The 20726-nt window shown below is 48.2% G+C and overlaps 1 protein-coding gene across 24 annotated transcripts in view; it reads left to right on the forward strand.

Moving 5' to 3' along the window:
- ANK1 (ankyrin 1) overlaps nucleotides 1–20726 on the forward strand; it is a 218437-nt gene that overhangs the window by 173232 nt on the left and 24479 nt on the right. For 12 of the 24 annotated variants that reach the window (XM_058720556.1, XM_058720549.1, XM_058720545.1 and 9 more), the window contains 14 exons: nucleotides 501–598; nucleotides 699–923; nucleotides 2202–2356; nucleotides 2659–2870; nucleotides 3455–3659; nucleotides 3982–4078; nucleotides 4333–4561; nucleotides 5732–5857; nucleotides 5977–6096; nucleotides 7361–7439; nucleotides 7719–7793; nucleotides 9547–9678; nucleotides 10499–10645; nucleotides 12935–13015. In XM_058720556.1, coding sequence (XP_058576539.1) covers nucleotides 501–598; nucleotides 699–923; nucleotides 2202–2356; nucleotides 2659–2870; nucleotides 3455–3659; nucleotides 3982–4078; nucleotides 4333–4561; nucleotides 5732–5857; nucleotides 5977–6096; nucleotides 7361–7439; nucleotides 7719–7793; nucleotides 9547–9678; nucleotides 10499–10645; nucleotides 12935–13015 — 1981 coding nt within the window. The remainder of the gene's footprint in view (nucleotides 1–500; nucleotides 599–698; nucleotides 924–2201; nucleotides 2357–2658; nucleotides 2871–3454; nucleotides 3660–3981; nucleotides 4079–4332; nucleotides 4562–5731; nucleotides 5858–5976; nucleotides 6097–7360; nucleotides 7440–7718; nucleotides 7794–9546; nucleotides 9679–10498; nucleotides 10646–12934; nucleotides 13016–20726) is intronic. The other 12 variants (XM_058720562.1, XM_058720563.1, XM_058720558.1 and 9 more) reach the window with 1 other exon arrangement.

The raw sequence follows: 20726 nt of genomic DNA on the forward strand, positions 1-20726 counted from the left end.
ATAGTGTCATTGAGGGGCAAGGACCATCCCTTTTGCAGATGAGGAAGGAAGTCCCCCAAGGTTAGGGTGTGCCCCGTTCACCTCCTGTACCTCAGATACCCGCAGGACGAGTCGCTGGCCCAGAGCTAAGCAGCTAGTAAGTGATGGTGCAGGGTTCCAGTACCAAGTCTGCAAAAACTGAGCTCCCTAGAGCAGAGGTTTCACACTGGAGAAGGGCTGGAGGAAAGAGCGGGTAGGTCTGCAGTTTGTGCGGTGGATGTTGGACCTAAAAGGAGCCAAGGAGCAGCCATGATGGTAGGAAGAAGTCTATGCCTCCTTTTAGACTCCAGAAAAGCCTTGTCCAGAAAGGGTCAGTAGTGAGTGTGCAGGATTTGGGTCGCTTGCTTTCTGGCAACGAGACGCTCCTGAGCCTCCCCAGCCCAGAACGACACCAACCTGGCCAAGACTAGCTCCTGTGGCCCAGGAAGTGCTGGGACAATTGGCCTTTCTCTCCTCCTCAGGCGTCTAAGGAGTATGATGAAGACTCACTCATCCCCAGCAGCCCGGCCACAGAGACCTCAGACAACATCAGCCCAGTGGCCAGCCCCGTCCACACAGGGTGAGTGACCCCGTGACTCACGGGTTATGGGCGTGAGTCTCACTCTCCCTGTCTCAGAGAAGGCGTATAGAAGCCCAACATGGATCTGCCTGTGCCTTAGGTTTTTGGTGAGCTTCATGGTGGATGCCCGGGGAGGCTCCATGAGGGGGAGCCGTCACAATGGCCTGAGGGTGGTGATCCCGCCCCGGACATGTGCCGCCCCTACTCGTATCACCTGCCGCCTGGTCAAGCCCCAGAAGCTGAGCACGCCGCCCCCACTGGCCGAGGAGGAGGGCCTTGCCAGCAGGATCATCGCGCTGGGACCCGCTGGGGCCCAGTTCTTAAGGTGAGAAGTCACTCACATGGGATGCGACACGTGTCCTTAACCTGCCTCTGCCCCTGCCCCTGCCTCTGCCCCTGATGGTCCATCGCTGCCACCTCAGCAGCAACTACCCAGAACCACCCCAGCCACAGGGAAGAGGAAATGCCAAGTCCCAGAGCCCCATGCAATCTTGTTTGTCTGCTGTCCTGACAGAGTAGCAGAACCAGGAACTTTTAGTCCCTGTCTCCCAGATACACTAAGGAGTCCACAGCCCCAGGGTGGAGCTTACTCCTCTCAAATCTTGTATGATACTAGAGAAGGGGACTGAAAAGACTGGGCTGGCTACCTTGGGGCCTTCAAGGGCTGAATTATTTAAGCTTTAAAATGGTATTTCTAAAAGACAGCCCTACAGCATCGCCCCCAAAGACAAGATTAGTGGGCTTGAGACAGAAGCAGAGTGGGGTTCTACCTGAGCTTTGTTGGGACAGGTGTGTCCAGGGAGGCCCGGCCTTCTTGCCTTTGTCCCCTGCCTGTCCCCACCTCTGAGCTTCCATCCACCCCTGGAAAGCAGCCTGCAGAGTGCTTTTGTGTTGATTTTCCTTTTTTTTTTTTTTTAATTTTTTAATGTTTATTCATTTTTGAGAGACAGAGAGAGATGGAGCATGAGTGGGGGAGGGGCAGAGAGAGAGGAAGACAGAATCTGAAGCAGGCTCCAGGCTCTGAGCTGTCAGCACAGAGCCCAATGCGGGGCTTGAACTCATGAACCGCAAGATCATGATCTGAGCCGAAGTCGGACGCTCAACCGACTAAGCCACCCAGGCGCCCCGATTTTTCTTTTTAAATGTAGTCATCAAAGCCTCCCTCTGAAGGAAGTGGCTTTATCACCATTGGATAGAGGAGAAAGCTAAGGCTTGGTCCCCTGCCTAGGGATATCTAGGAATGGCTGGCGGGTTCTCGGGATCAGGTCCAAGGGCTGGGTTATTCAGCTGAGCGTCCACTACATGGCCATGGCAGGAGATCCCCCTGTGAGGTGAGATTGGGTCCTGTGCTTACTGTTCCTCCGGGGCCTGGCAGTGAGTGAGGGACCCTCGGAGCGTCTCAGGAACTCAAGGAGGGTCTGTTCCCCATCCGGACCTGCCCCAAGGTGGGGCCTCGCTCTGGCTACAGGATCCCATCTTTCTCCAAGCAGGGACCGACTGCCCCCCCTTTCCCTGTTCTTTCCTCCCCGTGCACAGCCACCCGCCCACAGGCACCCACGCCCACATCTACACACCTTGCCCACCATCTGCTCTGTCCCCTCAGCCCTGTGATCGTGGAGATCCCCCACTTTGCCTCCCAAGGCCGTGGAGACCGTGAACTCGTGGTGCTGCGCAGTGAAAACGGCTCCGTGTGGAAGGAACACAAGAGCCGCTATGGAGAAAGCTACCTGGATCAGATCCTCAACGGGATGGATGAAGGTAACTGAGCCCCAGGGATCCCAGAGCAGGGTGCCCTCCTTCTGGAAGGTGGGACTTGAACTTGCAATTTTGGGGTGGGTTGTTAGGACCGCCTGGAGTTTGGGAAAGCCAGAGAGACCGGGGATGGCCCCATCAGGTCCAGTCCCAGGTGCCTGGGGCACCTGAGGGGTGCTGCTAGGTGCCTGGGGAGGGGACAAACATCAGGAGCCAGGGATGAGGAGGTTCTGGGGACACAGTGGTTGAGCCTGCATCTGGCACGACGGCATGACTGGGGTGGGTGGCATCGTGCCATGTGATTACAGAGCTGGGGAGTCTGGAGGAGCTGGAGAAGAAGAGGGTCTGCCGCATCATCACCACCGACTTCCCCTTGTACTTCGTGATCATGTCACGGCTCTGCCAGGACTACGACACCATCGGCCCTGAAGGGGGCTTTCTGAAGAGCAAGCTGGTCCCCCTGGTGCAGGCAACGTTCCCAGAAAACGCTGTCACCAAGAGAGTGAAGCTGGCTCTGCAGGTGACACAGCCCTCCCTCCTCACCAGTTGCTCCCCCCCGCCGTCCAACTCAGTTTATGGAAGGTGGGAGGAATTCAAGGCCCCCAGGAAGACTTCCCCAGCACATCCCCCACTTTTGTCCAATGCCTTAAAATCCCAGTTAGAGATGTGACCTTAAAGCTCAGAAGTCGGGTGAGTGGGGTAGGGCAGGCGCGCTCCCTGGTAAGTTGCAGAAAGCCCCAGATTACGCATTAAACCACAACGCCAGCATGCTCGCGTGCTCGATGTGAGAGAATTCCACGGGGCATCCTGGAGAGGTAACTAATGGTGAGCAAGGGTGGTGCCATCCACGGAATGGGAGCAGCAGGAGATGGGGAGAAAGGGCTCCAGAAAGAGAGCTGAGCAGTGATATCAGCCCCAGGATGGGCTCCATGCCCAGCAAAACAGATCTGTGTGGTGCAACAGTGGAAGGACCGCTGCACCCCCTGGGAGCATTTGCCTTCTGTATAAGCAGCCTGCTCTCCCTCTGGGGACGTGCTGGCCCTCATGAACAAGCCCCCCCCCCCTGCTGCTGGAGACTCAGTGCCTGCCTTTGCTACCTTGCAGGCCCAGCCTGTACCAGATGAGCTTGTCACCAAACTCCTGGGCAACCAGGCCACGTTCAGCCCCATCGTCACCGTGGAGCCACGGCGCCGGAAGTTCTATCGCCCCATTGGCCTTCGGATCCCACTCCCTCCTTCCTGGACAGACAACCCGAGGGACAGCGGGGAGGGGGACACCACCAGCCTGCGCCTACTCTGCAGTGTCACTGGTGAGAGGTGCCCCTGTCCCATCTTCTGGGCAGCAGCAGCTCCTTCTGGCCACATGAAGGAGAGACAGAAGGGGAAGCCGGCCATCACCTTGCTTCGGCTTCCCTAGGCGATGTGCTCTTTGAAGGGAGGGAGGGGCAGTCCATCTGACTAGAGCCTCCATGGAATAGCTCGAGGAGGGGGAGGGTGTGAGAGAAGAGATGTGCTCCGGGCCACACAGATGTGCCCATCTCTGCCCTTTCATGCCCAGCCCTTGGCAGCTCGGCAAGCCGTGTGTGTGCCACCTGAACACTGTCCCCCAGCCCACCTCTGTTCCTGTTGCAGGAGGAACAGACCAAGCCCAGTGGGAAGACATAACGGGGACGACCAAGCTCGTGTATGCCAACGAGTGTGCCGCCTTCACCACCAACGTCTCTGCCAGGTGAGCCCAGAAACCCTGGGCCCTGCACTGAGCGGTCAGTGCTGCCCTGATCATGGCTTATCCCCAGGCCTTGACCCACCCACCCCGTGCTTAGGGCCCCCCGTTTCCCCTTTCCACACAGAAGCCCCCACCCTGACCACCAGGCTTTCTAGAGCAGCCATCCCCATGGCTTATGGGCTCCTTCTGTTTGCACGGACATGAAGTGCTCCATCTGGCCCATAGAAACGTGCTTATAATCAGCCCTCTCTTTTTAGGTTTTGGCTGTCAGACTGTCCTCGCACTGCTGAAGCCGTGAACTTCGCCACCCTGCTGTACAAGGAGCTCACTGCAGTGCCCTACATGGCCAAGTTCGTCATTTTTGCCAAGATGAATGACCCCCGGGAAGGGCGTCTGCGCTGCTACTGCATGACAGACGATAAAGTGGACAAGACCCTGGAGCAGCATGAGAACTTCATTGAGGTGGCTCGGAGCAGGGACATAGAGGTACCATGGCTGGACGTACTGTGAAAGTGCTTGACTAGCATCATCTCCCTTGATCCTCATACCTGCGTGTGCTTTTATCATCCCCAGTTTACAGATGTGGGCACTGAGGCTGAGAGAGGTTAAGTAGCCTGCCCAAGGTCACATGACTAAGTAGAGGGTAGAGAAAAGATTTGTCCAAGTAGTCTGACACCAGAGCCCACAGTTTTACCCACTATGCCAGGGTTCTGGGAACGCCCCAATGCGGCAGGGAGGGCGGCTGGACAAAGGAGGTGAGGAACAGGGACTAGATTTGAACCTATTACTGACCCTAGGAGACTCATCATGTTAAGACAAGTAAGAAGCCAGGACCTTTCCAAAAGTCTGGCCTTGGAGTCTGTTCTGAGCCTTCTTGGGGGGCTGAGGGCCCAGAAGGAAAAGCACAAGGCTGGAACTATGGAGCCCTACCCCTAATCCTGATTCAAGGACAAACTAGACAAAGGACTGACTCTCTTTGGGCCTCAATTTCCTTACCTATCAAATGGGGTCATGATAACTTCTCAGTCGAAAGCATTATATACACAATAGGGATTCTTATAATAATGGGTGAGATTATGCTATAACATGGTCCTTCCAACACTTCTCATAAACTAAACATTGCAGAACAAGTGTGAAAAGAGATCCAGCTTTTGGGGGGAAGCCATATTTTGATACTTCAGTGGAGTTCTAGAGTACTCTGATATCAACCCTGATCAGCCACCCAGGGATAGGTAAAGATTCCTGCTTGTTGTAAAATCCTCTGAAGTAAGGGGGCACCTAGGTGGCTCAGTTGGTTGAGTGTCCAACTTTGGGTCAGGTCATGATCTCGCAGTCCATGAGTTTGATCCCCACGTCGGGCTCTGTGCTGACAGCTCAGAGCCTGGACCCTGCTTCAGATTCTGTGTCTCTCTGCCCCTCTGCCCCTCCCCCACTCATGCTCTGCCTCTCTCTCTCTCTCTCTCTCTCTCAAAAATAAATAAACATTTAAAAAAATTCCTCTGATGTAAGGAAGCATGCCTCCCTCATTTCAGCCTTGGGAACAAAACCTTTTTCAAAACAAATGGCGGTTGTGTCTCACGCTGTAGAATGAGTATGATCTGGCAAAGAGATGACCAAAGCTGAAGGCAGGACATGACATTTGCTTTTCTCCTACAGGTTTTGGAAGGAATGCCCCTTTTCGCGGAACTCTTTGGGAACCTGGTGCCTGTCAAAAAAGCTGCCCAGCAACGGAGTTTCCTCTTCCAGTCGTTTCGGGAGAACCGTTTGGCCATACCTGTAAAGGTGCCAATCTCTCCTCTGGGTCTACAAGGTTCTGGGAGGCAGAAGTCTCTAAGCCAACCAGCCTGGTGGCCTCTGGAACAGCACCCCCCCGAATCTTGCTTTTGTGTGATTGAATTTAGGTGAGGGACAGCAGTCGAGAACCAGCAGGGTCCTTGTCATTTCTGCGCAAGGCGATGAAGTATGAGGACACCCAGCACATTCTCTGTCACCTGAACATCACCATGCCCCCCTGTACCAAGGTGAGCTGCCCTCCGATGAGGACCCTCACCAGAGATGGGGTTCCCTGAGGAGGTCCCAAAACAGACGCAAGGGCGCGTGCTTCCCAAGGACCTCTTACCGTCACAAAGCAGCCTTTGAAGGCTCTTTGCCGTCTTCTGGACAGTTGACGGTGGCCTGGCAGGGAGAGTGTGCCCTGGCCCTTTCTGCAAAGCTAGGACCAGATGCCAGTGTCAGACAGTGGTCTGCATGTTCTCACTGTGGGCCTTGAGCCCTCTAGGATATTCCTTTTCAAAGGCTAGAAGGAGCCCAAAAGATGTCTACCTGAGCACCCCTCGTCTGGGCTCTCTGAGGCTTAGAACTGGGTGTCACATTGCTCAAGGTGACCCAGCTGTTTGATAGGCTTTTTCAGGCCTCCTTTTCATATACTTGCTTATCTTCCCCAGGGTGCCAGGCCCTCAGAGAAGGGAGCCCTGGTGTCTCAGCCACTGCAAACACCCAGATTTTTGAGCTCAGCAAAAGCGTCTTGACCAAGTATGTTGATTTATCCATACCTGTAAGAGCATCCGAGTCACCACTGCGCAAGGGACTTTGGAGGGATCATATGTCTCCATGTTCTTGTTGGTGTCGTTTGGCTGCTGCCATCGTTGTAATTGTCAGCCTTCCGTGCCCAACTAGGGAGAAAGCAAGGTTACATCCATATGTCGTGGCTCGATTTCTCTTTACTGTCTGGGGAGAGTATGAGTGCACTTCTCTTTCAAAAGAGGATTTCCTGCACCCAGAGCTAGCATCTGGGTGCTTCTCTGTAGGGCTGGAGTGCTAAGCCTCGGACTGGTGCCAAAAATAGGTCTTTTGAGTATAAAGGAACCCAGAAAGAAACACTGGTTTTTAAGTTCAAACCCCAGCTCTGCCACTCATTAGCTGAGCTGCCTTGGGCAAGTTACTTAACCCCTCTAGGCCTCAGTGTCCTCATGGATGAGATGGGAATAGTAATTGTACCTGCCCAGGGGCTGTTGTGTGCATCAAACAGGGCCTGTCACGTGGTAAAGGCCACGTGAGCTTGCCATTACTATTAGTGATAAAGTGTGTGACTCTCATCACTCCCTCTGGACCCCCACCTCTTCGCACACATCTGCTCTTTGTGTTGCGGCTCCAGAGACACAGACCTACTTACTGTTGGCCGGGATTGGCGTCATGCCCACCCCATAGCCCCCGGGCTCCGAGCACCTTCCCACCAAGGGGGTAACCCCAAGCCCAAAGCACCCTTTCCTCATCTTTCTTCTGCAGGGGAGCGGAGCTGATGACAGGAAGAGGACGTTGACTCCCCTGGCCCTGAGATACAGCATTCTCAGCGAATCGTCACTGGGTATGAACCCCTTTGTGATATGTGCTCACTGCCTTCCCAGGAGGTTGTGGGTCACATCACTCCCCCTCACTCCTTCAAGAGCTCTGCGTTGATGCGATTTCCTTAACTCGTTATGAGCACAGCATGCAGAGCCTTTGGCCCTGCTCCCCACGGAATGCTTGCAGGCCAGCATACAGAGGTCCGCCGGGGGCCAGAACACCCATCTGAGGTCATTTACCCACACCTGCCCATTCTGTGTCCTGCCAAGGCTGCTAAATGAAACCCAATGCTTCTCTCTAGGTTTTCTCAGTGGGACCGACCGAGCAGATATGAAGATGGCTATTATATCAGAGCACCTTGGCCTCAGCTGGGCGGGTAAGTCAGGGACTTGGGGGCAAAAGGCACCTTGCCAGTCTACACGTACCCCTCCGGCTTCTTGCCTCTACCTCTTCCTACTGTCCTCGGTGCATCTGATGTGTGATTGTCTTGTGCAAGTCTGTTGCCCAAGCAGTGCCTTTGGGTATACCCATGGAAAGTAAGCTCCCACCCTCCTCCATTCCTGCCCGGTTTTTCTTTTTTTTCTGCCTGGGTTTACTTTATAAGAAAGAATTAACTTTTGAGATTACGAGAGACCTTAGAATTGATCTGGTTCACCTCATTTTACAGATGGGAAAATTGAGATCCAGCTGAATAGAGTGGCTCTAATTAGTGACAGAGCCCTGGAAAACCAGCCAACAAATAAGCACAGAAACAAAAAACTATGTCTCTATGACCGCCTTTCTCTTCCTCCCTGTACTCACGTTGCCCTTTCTCAAAGGCTGACTTTGTTGAAGGAAAGGAAAGAAGAAAAGGAGATGGCTCAAAATTGTTCACTTGTAATCTCTGGCTGTACCTGAGGTCTACCAGAAGTCCCACAGCAAAAGGGTAGATCACATCTGAAGTGACACTGTGTGTGGGAAAATACAAGTGAAAGCTCAAAATGCGTTTTATTCAGTCACAGGACCTATAACTTAACCACCACCACCCCCCCCCACCGCCTTGTTATGTTAGCTTTTATATGAATGGACTGCCTTTACTCAGTCACCCTGTGGAGAGGACTTCAGAGAAACTCAGAAGCCTTAGCAATAAGGCTTACTGAAAGGCTCTGTGACAAAAATTTACAACAGAAATTCAGGAGCTGTTCATTCTTAAGCCAAAAAAGAATGCCTACTGCTGCTTCTTGGTGTGTGTGTGTGTGTGTGTGTGTGTACCTGTGCATTCTGATCCTTACCATCGCTGTTCCCTCTGGTCTTCCTCATCCTTGAAATTAGACTCTGAGGCTGTTCTCCCTTCCAAAGCACCTGTGAGAAATAACAATAAAAATAATGGGAGGGTGGGGTGCCTGGGTGACTCAGTCGGATGAGCGTCCAACTTCAGCTCAGGTCATGACCTCATGGTCCATGGGTTCGAGCCCTGTGTCAGGCTCTGTGCTGACAGTTCTGAGCCTGGAGCCTGCTTTGGATTCTGTGTCTCCCTCTCTCTGCCCCTCCCCCATTCATGCTCTGTCTGTCTCAGAAATAAATAAACATTAAAAAAATAATAATAACGGGAGGGAGAAAGCTAACATTCTGTGTTATTGCCTTGCATTTAGATGCGAGCTTATATTTTCATTTTAAATGTAATTAGTGCCTTTCCCTGAAGAAACGTAAATACAGAAAAGCATTCCCGTGATAACTGCTTCCTGGTGGAAAGTTAGTGGCACAGACGGCACTGGAGTGGGCGTCCACAGGCTCAGCCCACTCCTGGCTCTGGCCTTAGCTTGTGCCACGACCTTGCATAAGCATTAACCTTGCTGAGAGGCTCAGCCTTGTCATCTAATAATATGTGAATTGATGAAAGAAAGAAAAGATATTCCTTCATTCGTTCATTCAATACTGATTTTTTGAGCATTCCTATCCCTGCCCTATTTTCTGGATGTCGGAAGATGTAGGTGTCTGTGTTCCCCTAGTTGCTTCCTGGTAAGAAGGAATACCAAAACCCAGGGGGCACTGTTCCTTGATTCCCGGTACTCCCTGCCAGACGCAAGGCACAGCACCTGCTGGGGGGACCGGAGGCGGGCTCACACCCAGTCTTGCTTCTCTGCCTGCAGAGCTGGCTCGGGAGCTTCAGTTCAGCGTGGAAGACATCAACAGGATCCGTGTGGAAAACCCCAACTCCTTGCTGGAGCAGAGTGCAGCCTTGTTGAATCTCTGGGTCACCCGCGAAGGCAAAAATGCAAAGAGTCAGTACCATTAAGCTAAGGAAGCGTCCTCTGTCCAAAGCCCGTGCAGGACCTCCCCTTCACCGGAGCCTTTCTGCCTTCCAGCTCCAGTTGCCGTCTTTGCCTTGGAGCCAATCCCTTTTGCTGTCTCTGTCTCTCTGCCCCTCACACACACACACCTGTCAGGGTCCTGGGGTCCTCGGGGAGTCCTATCATAAGAGGATAGGATGGTCTTGGCCTTGGCCTTTTTCCCATCCCCCGAATAAGACAAGAGCCACACCAGAACGAGATGACAGCACAGGTGTTGGGTATGTGACTTCTCACTGAGTTTCTCAAACAAATGAGGACTGTCCTCTCAGAACAGAGCAAATCCTGCCTGATACAGGAACATCTTTTCCTCCAACCTGGAGGGAAGATCCGTCGCCCTGTTTTCAGCCCTTTCTCAACTAAATTCCCATACTCAGAAACACTGAGAGGAAATTGGGTGTCTGCATTTGGATCTCAAATCAACTGGTGAGGACCAAGGATCTCAAAAGGACAGTATCCTCTTCTCCTCACTCTCATTTCTTACAGAATTCCTCTCAGATTACAAAAAAAACAGTCTTCCCATGCTTTGCAGTTGACCACCCTTAGGGTTTGGAAAAGATCTGTCAAAGGGTAACAAAAGCTTCCCCCCCACCCCCCAGAGGCAGGTAGTTTTGATTCTGACAAAGGAGGGGTGCTGAGAAAACAAATCATCCCCCACTTCCCTCCCTTCTCCACACCCCACAACATTCCCACACTGTCTATGAGGATTGGAGCCCCCTTGGCCAGCGCCCCTTCTTCCCTTCTCCCCCTGCAGTGGACAATCTGTACGCAGCCCTGCGCAACATTGACCGGAGTGAGATCGTGAACATGCTGGAGGGCTCGGGCAGACAGAGCCGCAATCTGAAACCTGACCGGAGACACAGGGACCGGGACTACTCTTCGTCACCCTCCCAGATGAATGGTGAGTGTCTCCTGGAAGGAGGTGGAGCTGTGCTGGGCGCCACCTTCCAGGCACCAGCACAGGACACTTCGTGAAACCATCTTTCCCTCTGGTGGGAGGTTTGGTCTCCTCGAACTCCCTCCCTGGTGGTGCTGAGAGCAGAGGCAAGCAAAAGAGACAGGGGAGCACTCCTGTGCAGCGGGGCTCCCGGATGCTCCCCTAGGCTCCAGGCTCCTGCTGCAGTCCAGGGAACAGCTGGAGTCACCCCTGCATGTTGCAGAGGCTCTCCATGGTTCTGTGCCACCAGTTGCCCCACCTCTTGGGGCCTGTGTCCCCATCTGTAAAACAGTCAGTGGTAGAGAAGCAAAGGGCATGGAGATTCTGGCCCAAGATCTGATGTGGTGAAGCTGGCAGGTGTTTTAGAAGTCCTATGAGGCTAAGTGGGCTTCTTTCCTTTGAGTCTAGTCTCTCTGTTTCTCTCCCTCCCTTTTTTCTCACTCCATCTCTTTCCTCTCATCCTTTTTAATGTGCTTCAGCATGGCACAGACCCCCAGTGTGACCAGGCCCTAGGGGAGGAAGCCCGGAGGCCCCTGACCTTTGCCCCCAGTACCCACACAGCAGCCTCCTGTGCACCAGTGTCCTTGCAGCAGCAGTGAAATTAGCCACCTGCATGAAGGAGAGGGGATTCGGGGTCCCCCACCCCTTCCCCCTCACCTGCCCTCTCTCCAGCCACTGGGCACAAAAACAGCAGAGGCCCCGCTCTTTGGAGCTATCTCCTCTTCTTTAGAGTCAGCAGGTTAGATCAGATTCCCAAGATTCCTTACAGACCTTGAAGAAACAATTTTAAGTCTATGAACTATCTTCTTGTGGTGCCTAAATATGTCACCCTAGGCGGCGACATCGCGCTGTCTGTGCCTCCCAAGCGGCTAGTTTACTGGCCATCCCTGGCCACACACTCATGTGCATGCTGGGCAGGTGCCCGTGGCACGGGGGGGACCTGCCATGAGCTGGTAAGTTCTAAGTCAGTCTGGGCACGGGGCCTCCTTTTGCCAGGTGGGGCCTGTGCATGCCAAGCCCCTTACACGTTTCTCTCTCCCGTGTCCTGTGTCTCCTGAAACATGCTGGGTGCAGGGCTCCTCTGTTGATCACGTCCTGTCATCTTTCTCTTCTGCCTCTGACCTCACCTGGACCTCTAGTCCGCTCATTCTCTCGCACTGCCTATCTCCACTGTCTCCACCTCGGCCGGGTGTTCAGGAGCCGTCCGCCTCCACAGATGCATGTCATGAAAGACTTCTAGCCCTTCCTCCCCACCAGTCTCATGGCCGTGTGCGAGGGCATGTGTGTGCGCGTGCACGAGGGCCTGCGAGTGCCTGAGGAGTTGTCTCTCACTCTTCAGACCCGGCATAAAGGCTTCAAGGCCGTGGTCCCCTCCCATGTCCCTTGGGGACCTGGCCGGAGCATTGCGGGGACTGCTGAGTAGACCAGCTCCCTTTCACAGAGGGAGAAAGGGAGGGCAGTTGAGGAAATGCTGAAAGCTTCAGGAAATCCAAGTGACAAAATGCGTCTCCTTTTCTCTGTGATATCTGATCACTTGGTTGGGTTTCTTAATATTCCCAGTGCTGTTTCTATCAAGTCAAATCTGCAAGTTTTTGTTTCTCTGTGCCCCAGTCATGTACCTAGAGGACACAGGCCCGTAGAATTACACGAGTATAAACAAAGAAGTTATGACCGTTAAAAATAAGTTAAGAAGGTGGATCCCCTGTTAAGTGTTCTTACTGCAGTTAAAAAAAAGAATCTCCCACTGGCCACAGGACTTACAACTACAGTCAAGCCTAGAGAGCCCAACGCCTAACCAGAGTTCAGAATCCCTCTGTGGGACTGACTGGGTCTCTACATGCTCTGTGACAGGTGAAATGGGCTCTGTTTTAGTTGGTCTGCTCATTTAGCAAGTACTTTTTGAACACCTACCACAGGCCAGGCGCTGGTCTAGGCAGGGGAGATAAATCAGTTCTCAAGCACACACACACAAATCCCCCTTAACGCCCTGCCCTGCCCTCATGGAACTTACCTTCTGTTTGGAGAGTCAAGCAACTGCATAACTTGTGAGGGAAGCATCTAAAGTGCTAACAGGGGGAGGGAGCAGGAGCAGAGGTCAGAGGGCAACAGGAGGCCAGTTCTTACAGGCTACCCTAAGGACATTGGGTTTATTGGTAGCAAGCGGGAGAGCCACTGGAGGCTCTGGAAGGAAAGAGTAACATAATGTAACTTAAGTTTTCAAAGGATTCCTCTCCCTGCTTTGTTGATTTTTAGACCGTCACAAACTGAATGCTTCTGTGCTTCCTGGCTTCTCTGTGTGGCCCTGTCACCCCTTCAGAGACCCCCCTCCAACAGGTCTGCTGATGAACACAGGCTGTGTGCCCTGCGTGCATGCTCCCCACCATGGCCCAAGCAGACACTCATTAGCAGATGCCTAGCTCGGTCTACTCTTCCTTTTCTGGCACTAGAATTGGCTTCTATGTGTTTATCCTGCCCTCTTCTCTGTCCTGGGAAGACGGTTCTGGCCTGGAAAGAAGGAGCAGGAGGGATGAAAGATAGAAGGGTAGGGAGGCAGTAGCCTTCCATGGTTCCTCCAGTGTCCTCCTGGGCAGGGGCCTATGCTGGCTTGTCTGGGTGCCTGCCCGGCCCTCTGCACTGACGTCACAGCTGTACGTGGCCTTCTCTGCACCTGACCTCGCTTCTCTGCTTCTCTGAGCCTCCTGATGAAGCCATGGGGACGAAGGACAGTGCTTGAGTGCTCTGTGCTGTCAGGGAAACAGAAACTTGAGGTCTGTTTTCCTTCCTTCTTGACTCTTCCTGCCATATACACCTACCTGGCTGGCCTGGTCAGAGCATAAGGGGGCTTAAGTTCAAAGGCCAGTTTTCTTCCCCTACACAAGAGGGAACTGCCCTGGGCCCTTGGGTAATATACATAAAGAAAAAAAAAATTGCCTATAAAGCAAAAAAAAAAAAAAAAAAAAAAAAAAAAAAAGAAAAGAAGAAAGAAAGAATGAATGAATGAAAAACATCTTTCTAAAAGAGAAATCAGATTTCTCATATAAAAGGAAAAAAATGGACATCTCACATCCATACTTGTCAGGTCCATTGATTTGATAAATTGGACACATAGTAATGTCTTCTTAGAAAGAAAATGTGTTTTACTTCTGTCAGCTCCTGATCACAACTAGTGAGTATGGCTTTTGTCTGAGGCCAGGTTGGCTGCCCCTCCTTGTCTAGCTGGCTACTAACATTAAACTGTGAGGGTGATCATTATGTCTTGGTTAGCAGAGACCCAGCAGGATAACCTGAGATGGAGACTTAGGGAGGAACTGCTGGTCTGTGCTCTGCCCCAAAGCAGTATGTATAGATGCCTCTTACCTGATTTCCCCAAAATGCAACTCTGGAGAGGAGAGCTCTAGACTGAAGGGTGGGCTGGTGGCTCCCATGTGGCAGAGCCACGTGTGACTGTGAGAAAGACAGGCACTTCTAAAATTCAACTAGGGGACACAGCAGACCTTATTATAGTCTGATCCATCCCAGATCTTGTGAGATAATCCTCATGACGATGTGCTCAGGCCTTATGAACATTGTTCTGACTTAATAGTAATCACCACTGGCACTGAGTATGACCATCTATGGTCTCAGATCCAAGCTTGTGAGGATGTGGATAGATCAGTGGGTGTCCTCTGGAGACTGAGAGGGAGAAGCAAGGCATACACCCTAAACATTATTACTAGAGGAGAGGCCCCAGAATAAAGAAAAGGCAGGAAGTCCTGGGAGAGGATGTGCATGTGTTTTCTTCGTGGACACATTTCATTTGTGTGACATTCTATGAAGTGACCACCATGGAAGTTTTAAGGAGGATAAGTCCCAAAGGATACCCAAGAAAGAGCCTCCAGTATTCTGTGGCCAGTAGAGCTACCCTCTCCTGGTCCTTATCAGGTCTTACTGAGATTCCCGAAAGTTACAGAATACTCACTTGGCTATTATCTGAGGGGCTATTTAAGATGCATTCCACTTCTGGGGTACCTGCCTGGCTGCATCAGTGGAGTGTGTGACTCTTGATCTCGGGGTTTCAAGATCCCAAGGGGTTTCATGATTTCAAGCCCCACCAAGGGTGCTGAGGTTACTTAAATGAATTTTTAAAAAAGAGGATGCAGGGGCGCCTGGGTGGCGCAGTCGGTTAAGCGTCCGACTTCAGCCAGGTCACGATCTCGCAGTCCGTGAGTTCGAGCCCCGCGTCAGGCTCTGGGCTGATGGCTCGGAGCCTGGAGCCTGTTTCTGATTCTGTGTCTCCCTCTCTCTCTGCCCCTCCCCCGTTCATGCTCTGTCTCTCTCTGTCCCAAAAATAAATAAAAAACGTTGAAAAAAAAAAAAATTTAAAAAAAAAAAAAAAAAAAAAAAAAGAGGATGCATTCCACTGCTGGCCAAAATGAGGTATTAAGGACTGAATATACCCTCCTGCTTAAAACAGCCAAAAAAAAAAAAATGGGCCAAATATAGGAAATAATGGTTTTCAAGACTTTAGACACAGTAAACAAAAGGCAGTGATCTATGGGACCTAGGAAATAATTGAGGGAGACTCTGTAATTGCTAGTTTCTAGGTCATGACATAGGGCAGAGAAATCCAAGAAGTTTCCCTGGGTTGAGGAGACGTTGAGAATCCAGAGAGAAAGGAGCAGCTAGAGTTGCCAAGATATACAGTGCCAGAGAAAACATAGCTGCTTGAAGAATCCTGGAGCTCTTCAGAGGGTCCCCTGCAAGTTTTGGTTGAGTATTAATCAGCTATTCCTGACAGTCAGATGGATCATTCAGAAACATTGCAGAGGAAACAAAAAAGGGCCTTACCTGGAAATGGAGAGTAACTAGTCCTACATTGATCAATGCTCCAGCCCTATCTAATCAACCTTGAAAGCAAACCTCAAAAGGATCAGACTGTTTCCAAGTTACTTAACTGCATAACAGAACAAAGCTCAAGAATGTTTATAGGAATACAGAAATATCCAACACCCACCAAGGTAAAATTTACAATGTCTGACATCCAGTTAAAGATTACCAGACATACAGAGAGACAGGAAAGTGTGACCCATAATAAAGAGAAAAATCAATCGACACTAACTCTAAACTGAAACAGATGTTAGAATTAGCATACAAGAATGTTAAAACAGTTATTATAACTATATTTAAGGTGTCCAAAAAGTTAAGGAGAGACATAGAAAATATTTTTAAAAGACTCAAACCAGTCTTCTAGAGATGAAACTATAATGTGTAGGATGAAAAATACACTGAATGAGATTTGACATCACAGAAGAAAAGATTAAGGAATTTGACAACATAGCAATAAAAACTCTTCAAAATGAAACACAGAAAGAAAAGAGGTGTTTTTTTTAATCTTTATTTTTGAGAGAAAGAGACAGAGCATGAACAGGGGAGGGGCGGAGAGAGAGGGAGACACAGAATCCAAAGCAGCTCCAGGCTCTGAGCTTTCAGCACAGAGCCCGATGTGGGCCTCAAACCCACGAACCATGAGATCATGACCCGAGCCGAAGCTGGATGCTCAACCAACTGAGCCACCCAAGTGCCCCAAGAAAAAAATTTTAAAGCATCAATCAGCTATGGGACAATTTCAAGTGGCCTTATATATGTGGAAATAGTTTCCAACAGAGAATGGGTGAAAAAACATTTGAATAAATAAGGGTTGAAAAATGTCCAAATTTGTCAAAAACTAATCCAAGAAGATTACACAAATCCAAGAAGTTCAGTGAACCACATGTACAAGAAAAATGGACACAATGATGCCAAGGCATATTTTAAGCAAATTGGTCAAACTAGTGGTAGAGAAAGTCTTGAAAGCAAAGAAAAAGGGACATATTATGTATGAAAGAACAAAAGGTAAGGATGACATCAGTGGTGCCTGGGTGGCTCAGTCAGTTGAGCATCTGACTCTTGATTTTGACCCAGGTCATGATCTCATGTTCGTGGGATTGAGACCTGTGTTGGACTTCATGCTGATGGCTTAGAGCCTGCTTGGGATTCTCTCCCTCCCTCTCTCTCTGCCCTTTCACTGCTCGTACTCTGTCTCTCTCTCAATAAATAAACGTAAAAAAGACTTTTTAAAAAGATAAGAATGACATCAAACTTCTTGTTGGAAACAATGCAAGTCCAAAGACAGTGGAGCAACATTTTTAAAGTAGACTAAATCTTTAAAGAACATCTCTGACCTATAACTCTATGCCTAGCAAAAGTAGCTTTCAAAAATGAAAGTAAATTCATCCCCAGGAGACCCATGCTTCAAGCAATATTAAAAAAGAAACAATAGGGGCATGTGGGTGGCTCAGTCAGTTAAGCATCCATCCAGCTCTTGATCTTAGCTCAGGTCTTGAGCTCAGGGTCGTGAGTTTGAGCCCCACATTGGGCTCCACCCTGGACATGAAGACTACTTTAAAAATAAATAAACAAATAAATAAATAAAATAATAAAAGTCTTTCAGGCCGAAGGAAAATGATATCAGACAGAAATATGGATCTCCAAGAAGGAATTAACAATGCCAAAAACATTAACTGCAAGGATAAATACATAATTTTCTAATTAGTTACATTATTTCCTCATTATTGAAATCTCTTTAAAAGATAACTGTGTAAACAAAAATAACAATAATATAATGTTGGGTTAATAACACATGTGAAAGTGAAATGTATGACAACAATAGTACAAAAGTCAAAAAGTCAAGAGGGGAAAGATAGAAGTGTACTATTGTAAGGTGCTAATACTATATACCAAGTGGTATAATTTCACTTCAAAGTAGACGGTGATAGGTCAAGGATGTATATTATAAGCCTTAAAGCAACTATTGAAATAATAAAACAAAGAATTGTACCTAATAATTCATCCAAATAGATCAAATGGAGTCATAATAAATTTCAATTAATTCAAAAGACATAAAGGAAGAAAAAAGAAGAAAAGATGGGACAAAGAAAGTAGAAATTAGCAAGTAATAGATTTAAACCTAAACACATTTTTAAATAAAGTTTATTTATTTATTTTGAGAGAGAGAACATGTGCACACAGGTGAGGGAGGGGCAGAGAGAGGGGGAGAAGAGAATCCCAAGCAGGCTCCACACTGTCAGTGTAGAGCCCGACATGGGGCTTGATCTCATGAACCGCAAGATTACAACCTGAGCCACAATCAAGAGTTGGATGCATAACCAACTGAGTCACCCAGGCACCCCTAAACCTAACCATACTAACAATCTCATTAAATGTAAATGGTCTGAATACCCCAATGAAAAGGCAGAGACAGTCATAATGAATATATAGGTAAGTCTCAACTATCCTCTTCAAACACAAAGTCCTTAAAAGGATGAGAAAAGATAAACTGTGCTAACACTAATCAAAAGACAACTGGAATGGCTGTATTAATATCAAACAAGTGGGTTTTAGAACAAAGAGTATTACCAGAGATGAAGAAAATAATTTCATAAGTAGTTCAAGCACATAACAATCCTAAATACTTATGCACCTAGTAAGATAGCTTTCAAATACATGAAGCAAAACCTGGGAAAACTGCAATGACAAGTAGACAAAACCACAGTTATAATGGAGACTTTAGTACCCCTGTCTTAATAATGGATAGAACAAGTAGAAAAATCAGTAAACATATAGAAGATTTGAAAAACACTACCATCCAGCATGACCTTTATTGTTGACAGTTATAAATATTCCACTCCATAACAGTAGCATGCATATTCTTTTCAGTTGCATCTGGAACTTACACTAACATGGACCATATTATAGACCATAAAGTAAGTCTTAGATTTAAAAGCATTTGAGATATACAAAGCATGTTCTCTGACCACAGTGAAATTAAATTAGAAAACATTAACAAAAAATCTGGAAAATCTTAAATATTTGGAAACCAAATAATACACTTCTAAATAACTCATGGGTCAAACAAGAGAGTAAAAGAGAAATTAGAACATACTCTGAAATGAATGTAAAGAAAAACAAAAGATATCAAAATTTATAGGATTCCAGTTCTTGTGTGTTGGACTCAGCCTATCAATAGCTAATATTGTGGCTGGACCAGCCCATGTGGTTCTTGTTATGACTGCAAGATGCCCGTTAGCAATAACCACCAAGAAACTTCAGGGGGAAAAAATTTATTAGTTACAGAACCTGAAAATTACACAGCATACTTAGGGCCACACAGCACGGTTGTCAGGGGGAAAAAAGAGAGAAGAGAACAAGCTCAGGGCTAGGGTTCTGCTATGTTGGGGGTTGAAAGTGGAGGCCTAGGGTTTCATGGACTCACTCTTTATTGGTAAATTTAAAACATAAGAGTGGGAATTTAAAGCATGAGAAAAGAAAAATCAAGTGGCTCAAATGGTCAGTCATTGAAATCAACTGACGTCTCCATAACAAGGGAGATTCAGTGGGGAAGGGTGGCCTGGCCCGTTATCTAGTCATGTGGTTGGCAATGTGTTTATTTGAGATAGCCATCTTTGAAATGGAAATATAGGCAATCAAAGCTTAGGTCAGACACTTGCATTACAAAAAGGAAAAAAAAAAAAAAAAAGGAAACAAAACCCACCAGTCAGGGCTTATCCTACACCAGTAAGGCAGTACTTAGGGGGGAATTTATGTCACTAACTGTCCACATGAGAAAGGAGAAACATTCTCAAATCAATGACCTCAGCTTCTACCTTAAGATATTAGAAAGAGAAGAACAAATTAAACCCAAAATGACCAGAAGAAAGGAAATAATAAAGGTCAGAGTAGATATCTCTGAAACTGAAAACAGAAAACAAACAAAAAACTAGAGAAATCAATAAAATCAAATGTTGGTTCTTTGAAAAGATTGATAAAATTGACAGACCTTTAGCCAAACTGGTTAAGAAAAAGAGAAGACAAAAATTACCAGTATCAGGAATAAGAGAGGTCATGTCACTACAAATTCTATAGATAGTAAAAAGATGATAAAGGATGGTTATGACAGTTTTATGCCAATAACTGAAAGCATAGATGAAATTGACAAATCTTTGAAAGATATGTTATCAAAGCTCATAGAAAGAAATATGTGACCCTAATAGCCCTATATATATTAAACTAAATTAATACTTAAAATTTCTACAAAGAAAACAGCAAGCCTAGATGGCATCACTGGTAAAATCCACCAAACATCTAAGGAAGAAATAATTCATGTAGAAAATGTAAAAGAATATAATACTTGCCCACTCATTCTATGAAGCCAGCATTACCCTGATATTAGGGGGGGGGCAATATTATTAGAAAGCTATAGACCAATATCCTTCATGAACATTTATGCAAAAAATTTAAATTTTATCAAGTCAAATCCAACAGGATATGTAAAAGGATAATACATTATGACCAAGTGGGGTTTATCCAAGGAATGCAAGGGTGGTTTAACATTCTAAGATATATCAATATCTGCTTCTCCATGTAATGAGCTTGGAAGCTGCCACTCTGTATGTGCCAACAAGTAAGAAGCTGAATAGACTGAAACATCAATTCTTCTAGGATCTGTAAGAGAGGTAAGGGCACAAGGCAAATTTGCTGCCCCCAAAACTGGAGAGTCTGACGGGGGGATATGGAGAATATGAATTTACCAGAGCAGAGACTCATGAGTGGAAACCACCTCAGGAGCCCATGCTGGAGTAGGAAAACCAGAACTATAACTGACAAATTGCTGGAGGCTCAGTGTAGACAACTCTGAGAGTTTAAAAACTTCAGGGGGACTTGGTCTGGGGAGGGGGGCGGTGCATAATTTTGTGAGATTTACCTCCAGGAGGTTCAACGAGTTTCCCACAGTAAATTATCAGGAAAATCCCCTTGTGCTTCCAGCAGGGGGAGGAGAAAAGGAACTATTTTTAATTATGCCAGAGCACTGTTGTTCTTAACAAGGCCTGCCTTCAGGGGAAACTACTTAAGGAGAGCTTAACACCCTGGGTTACTATCAGAGCCTAACTGATCTGGGGGAGAGAACTACCCAACTCGGGTCACCTAGCCTTCCTCTTGGGAGAAAGAAAATAAAATACCTAACTCCAGC

Source organism: Neofelis nebulosa, chromosome 3, assembly GCF_028018385.1.
Source record: "Neofelis nebulosa isolate mNeoNeb1 chromosome 3, mNeoNeb1.pri, whole genome shotgun sequence".
NCBI classification, from domain to species: domain Eukaryota; kingdom Metazoa; phylum Chordata; class Mammalia; order Carnivora; family Felidae; genus Neofelis; species Neofelis nebulosa.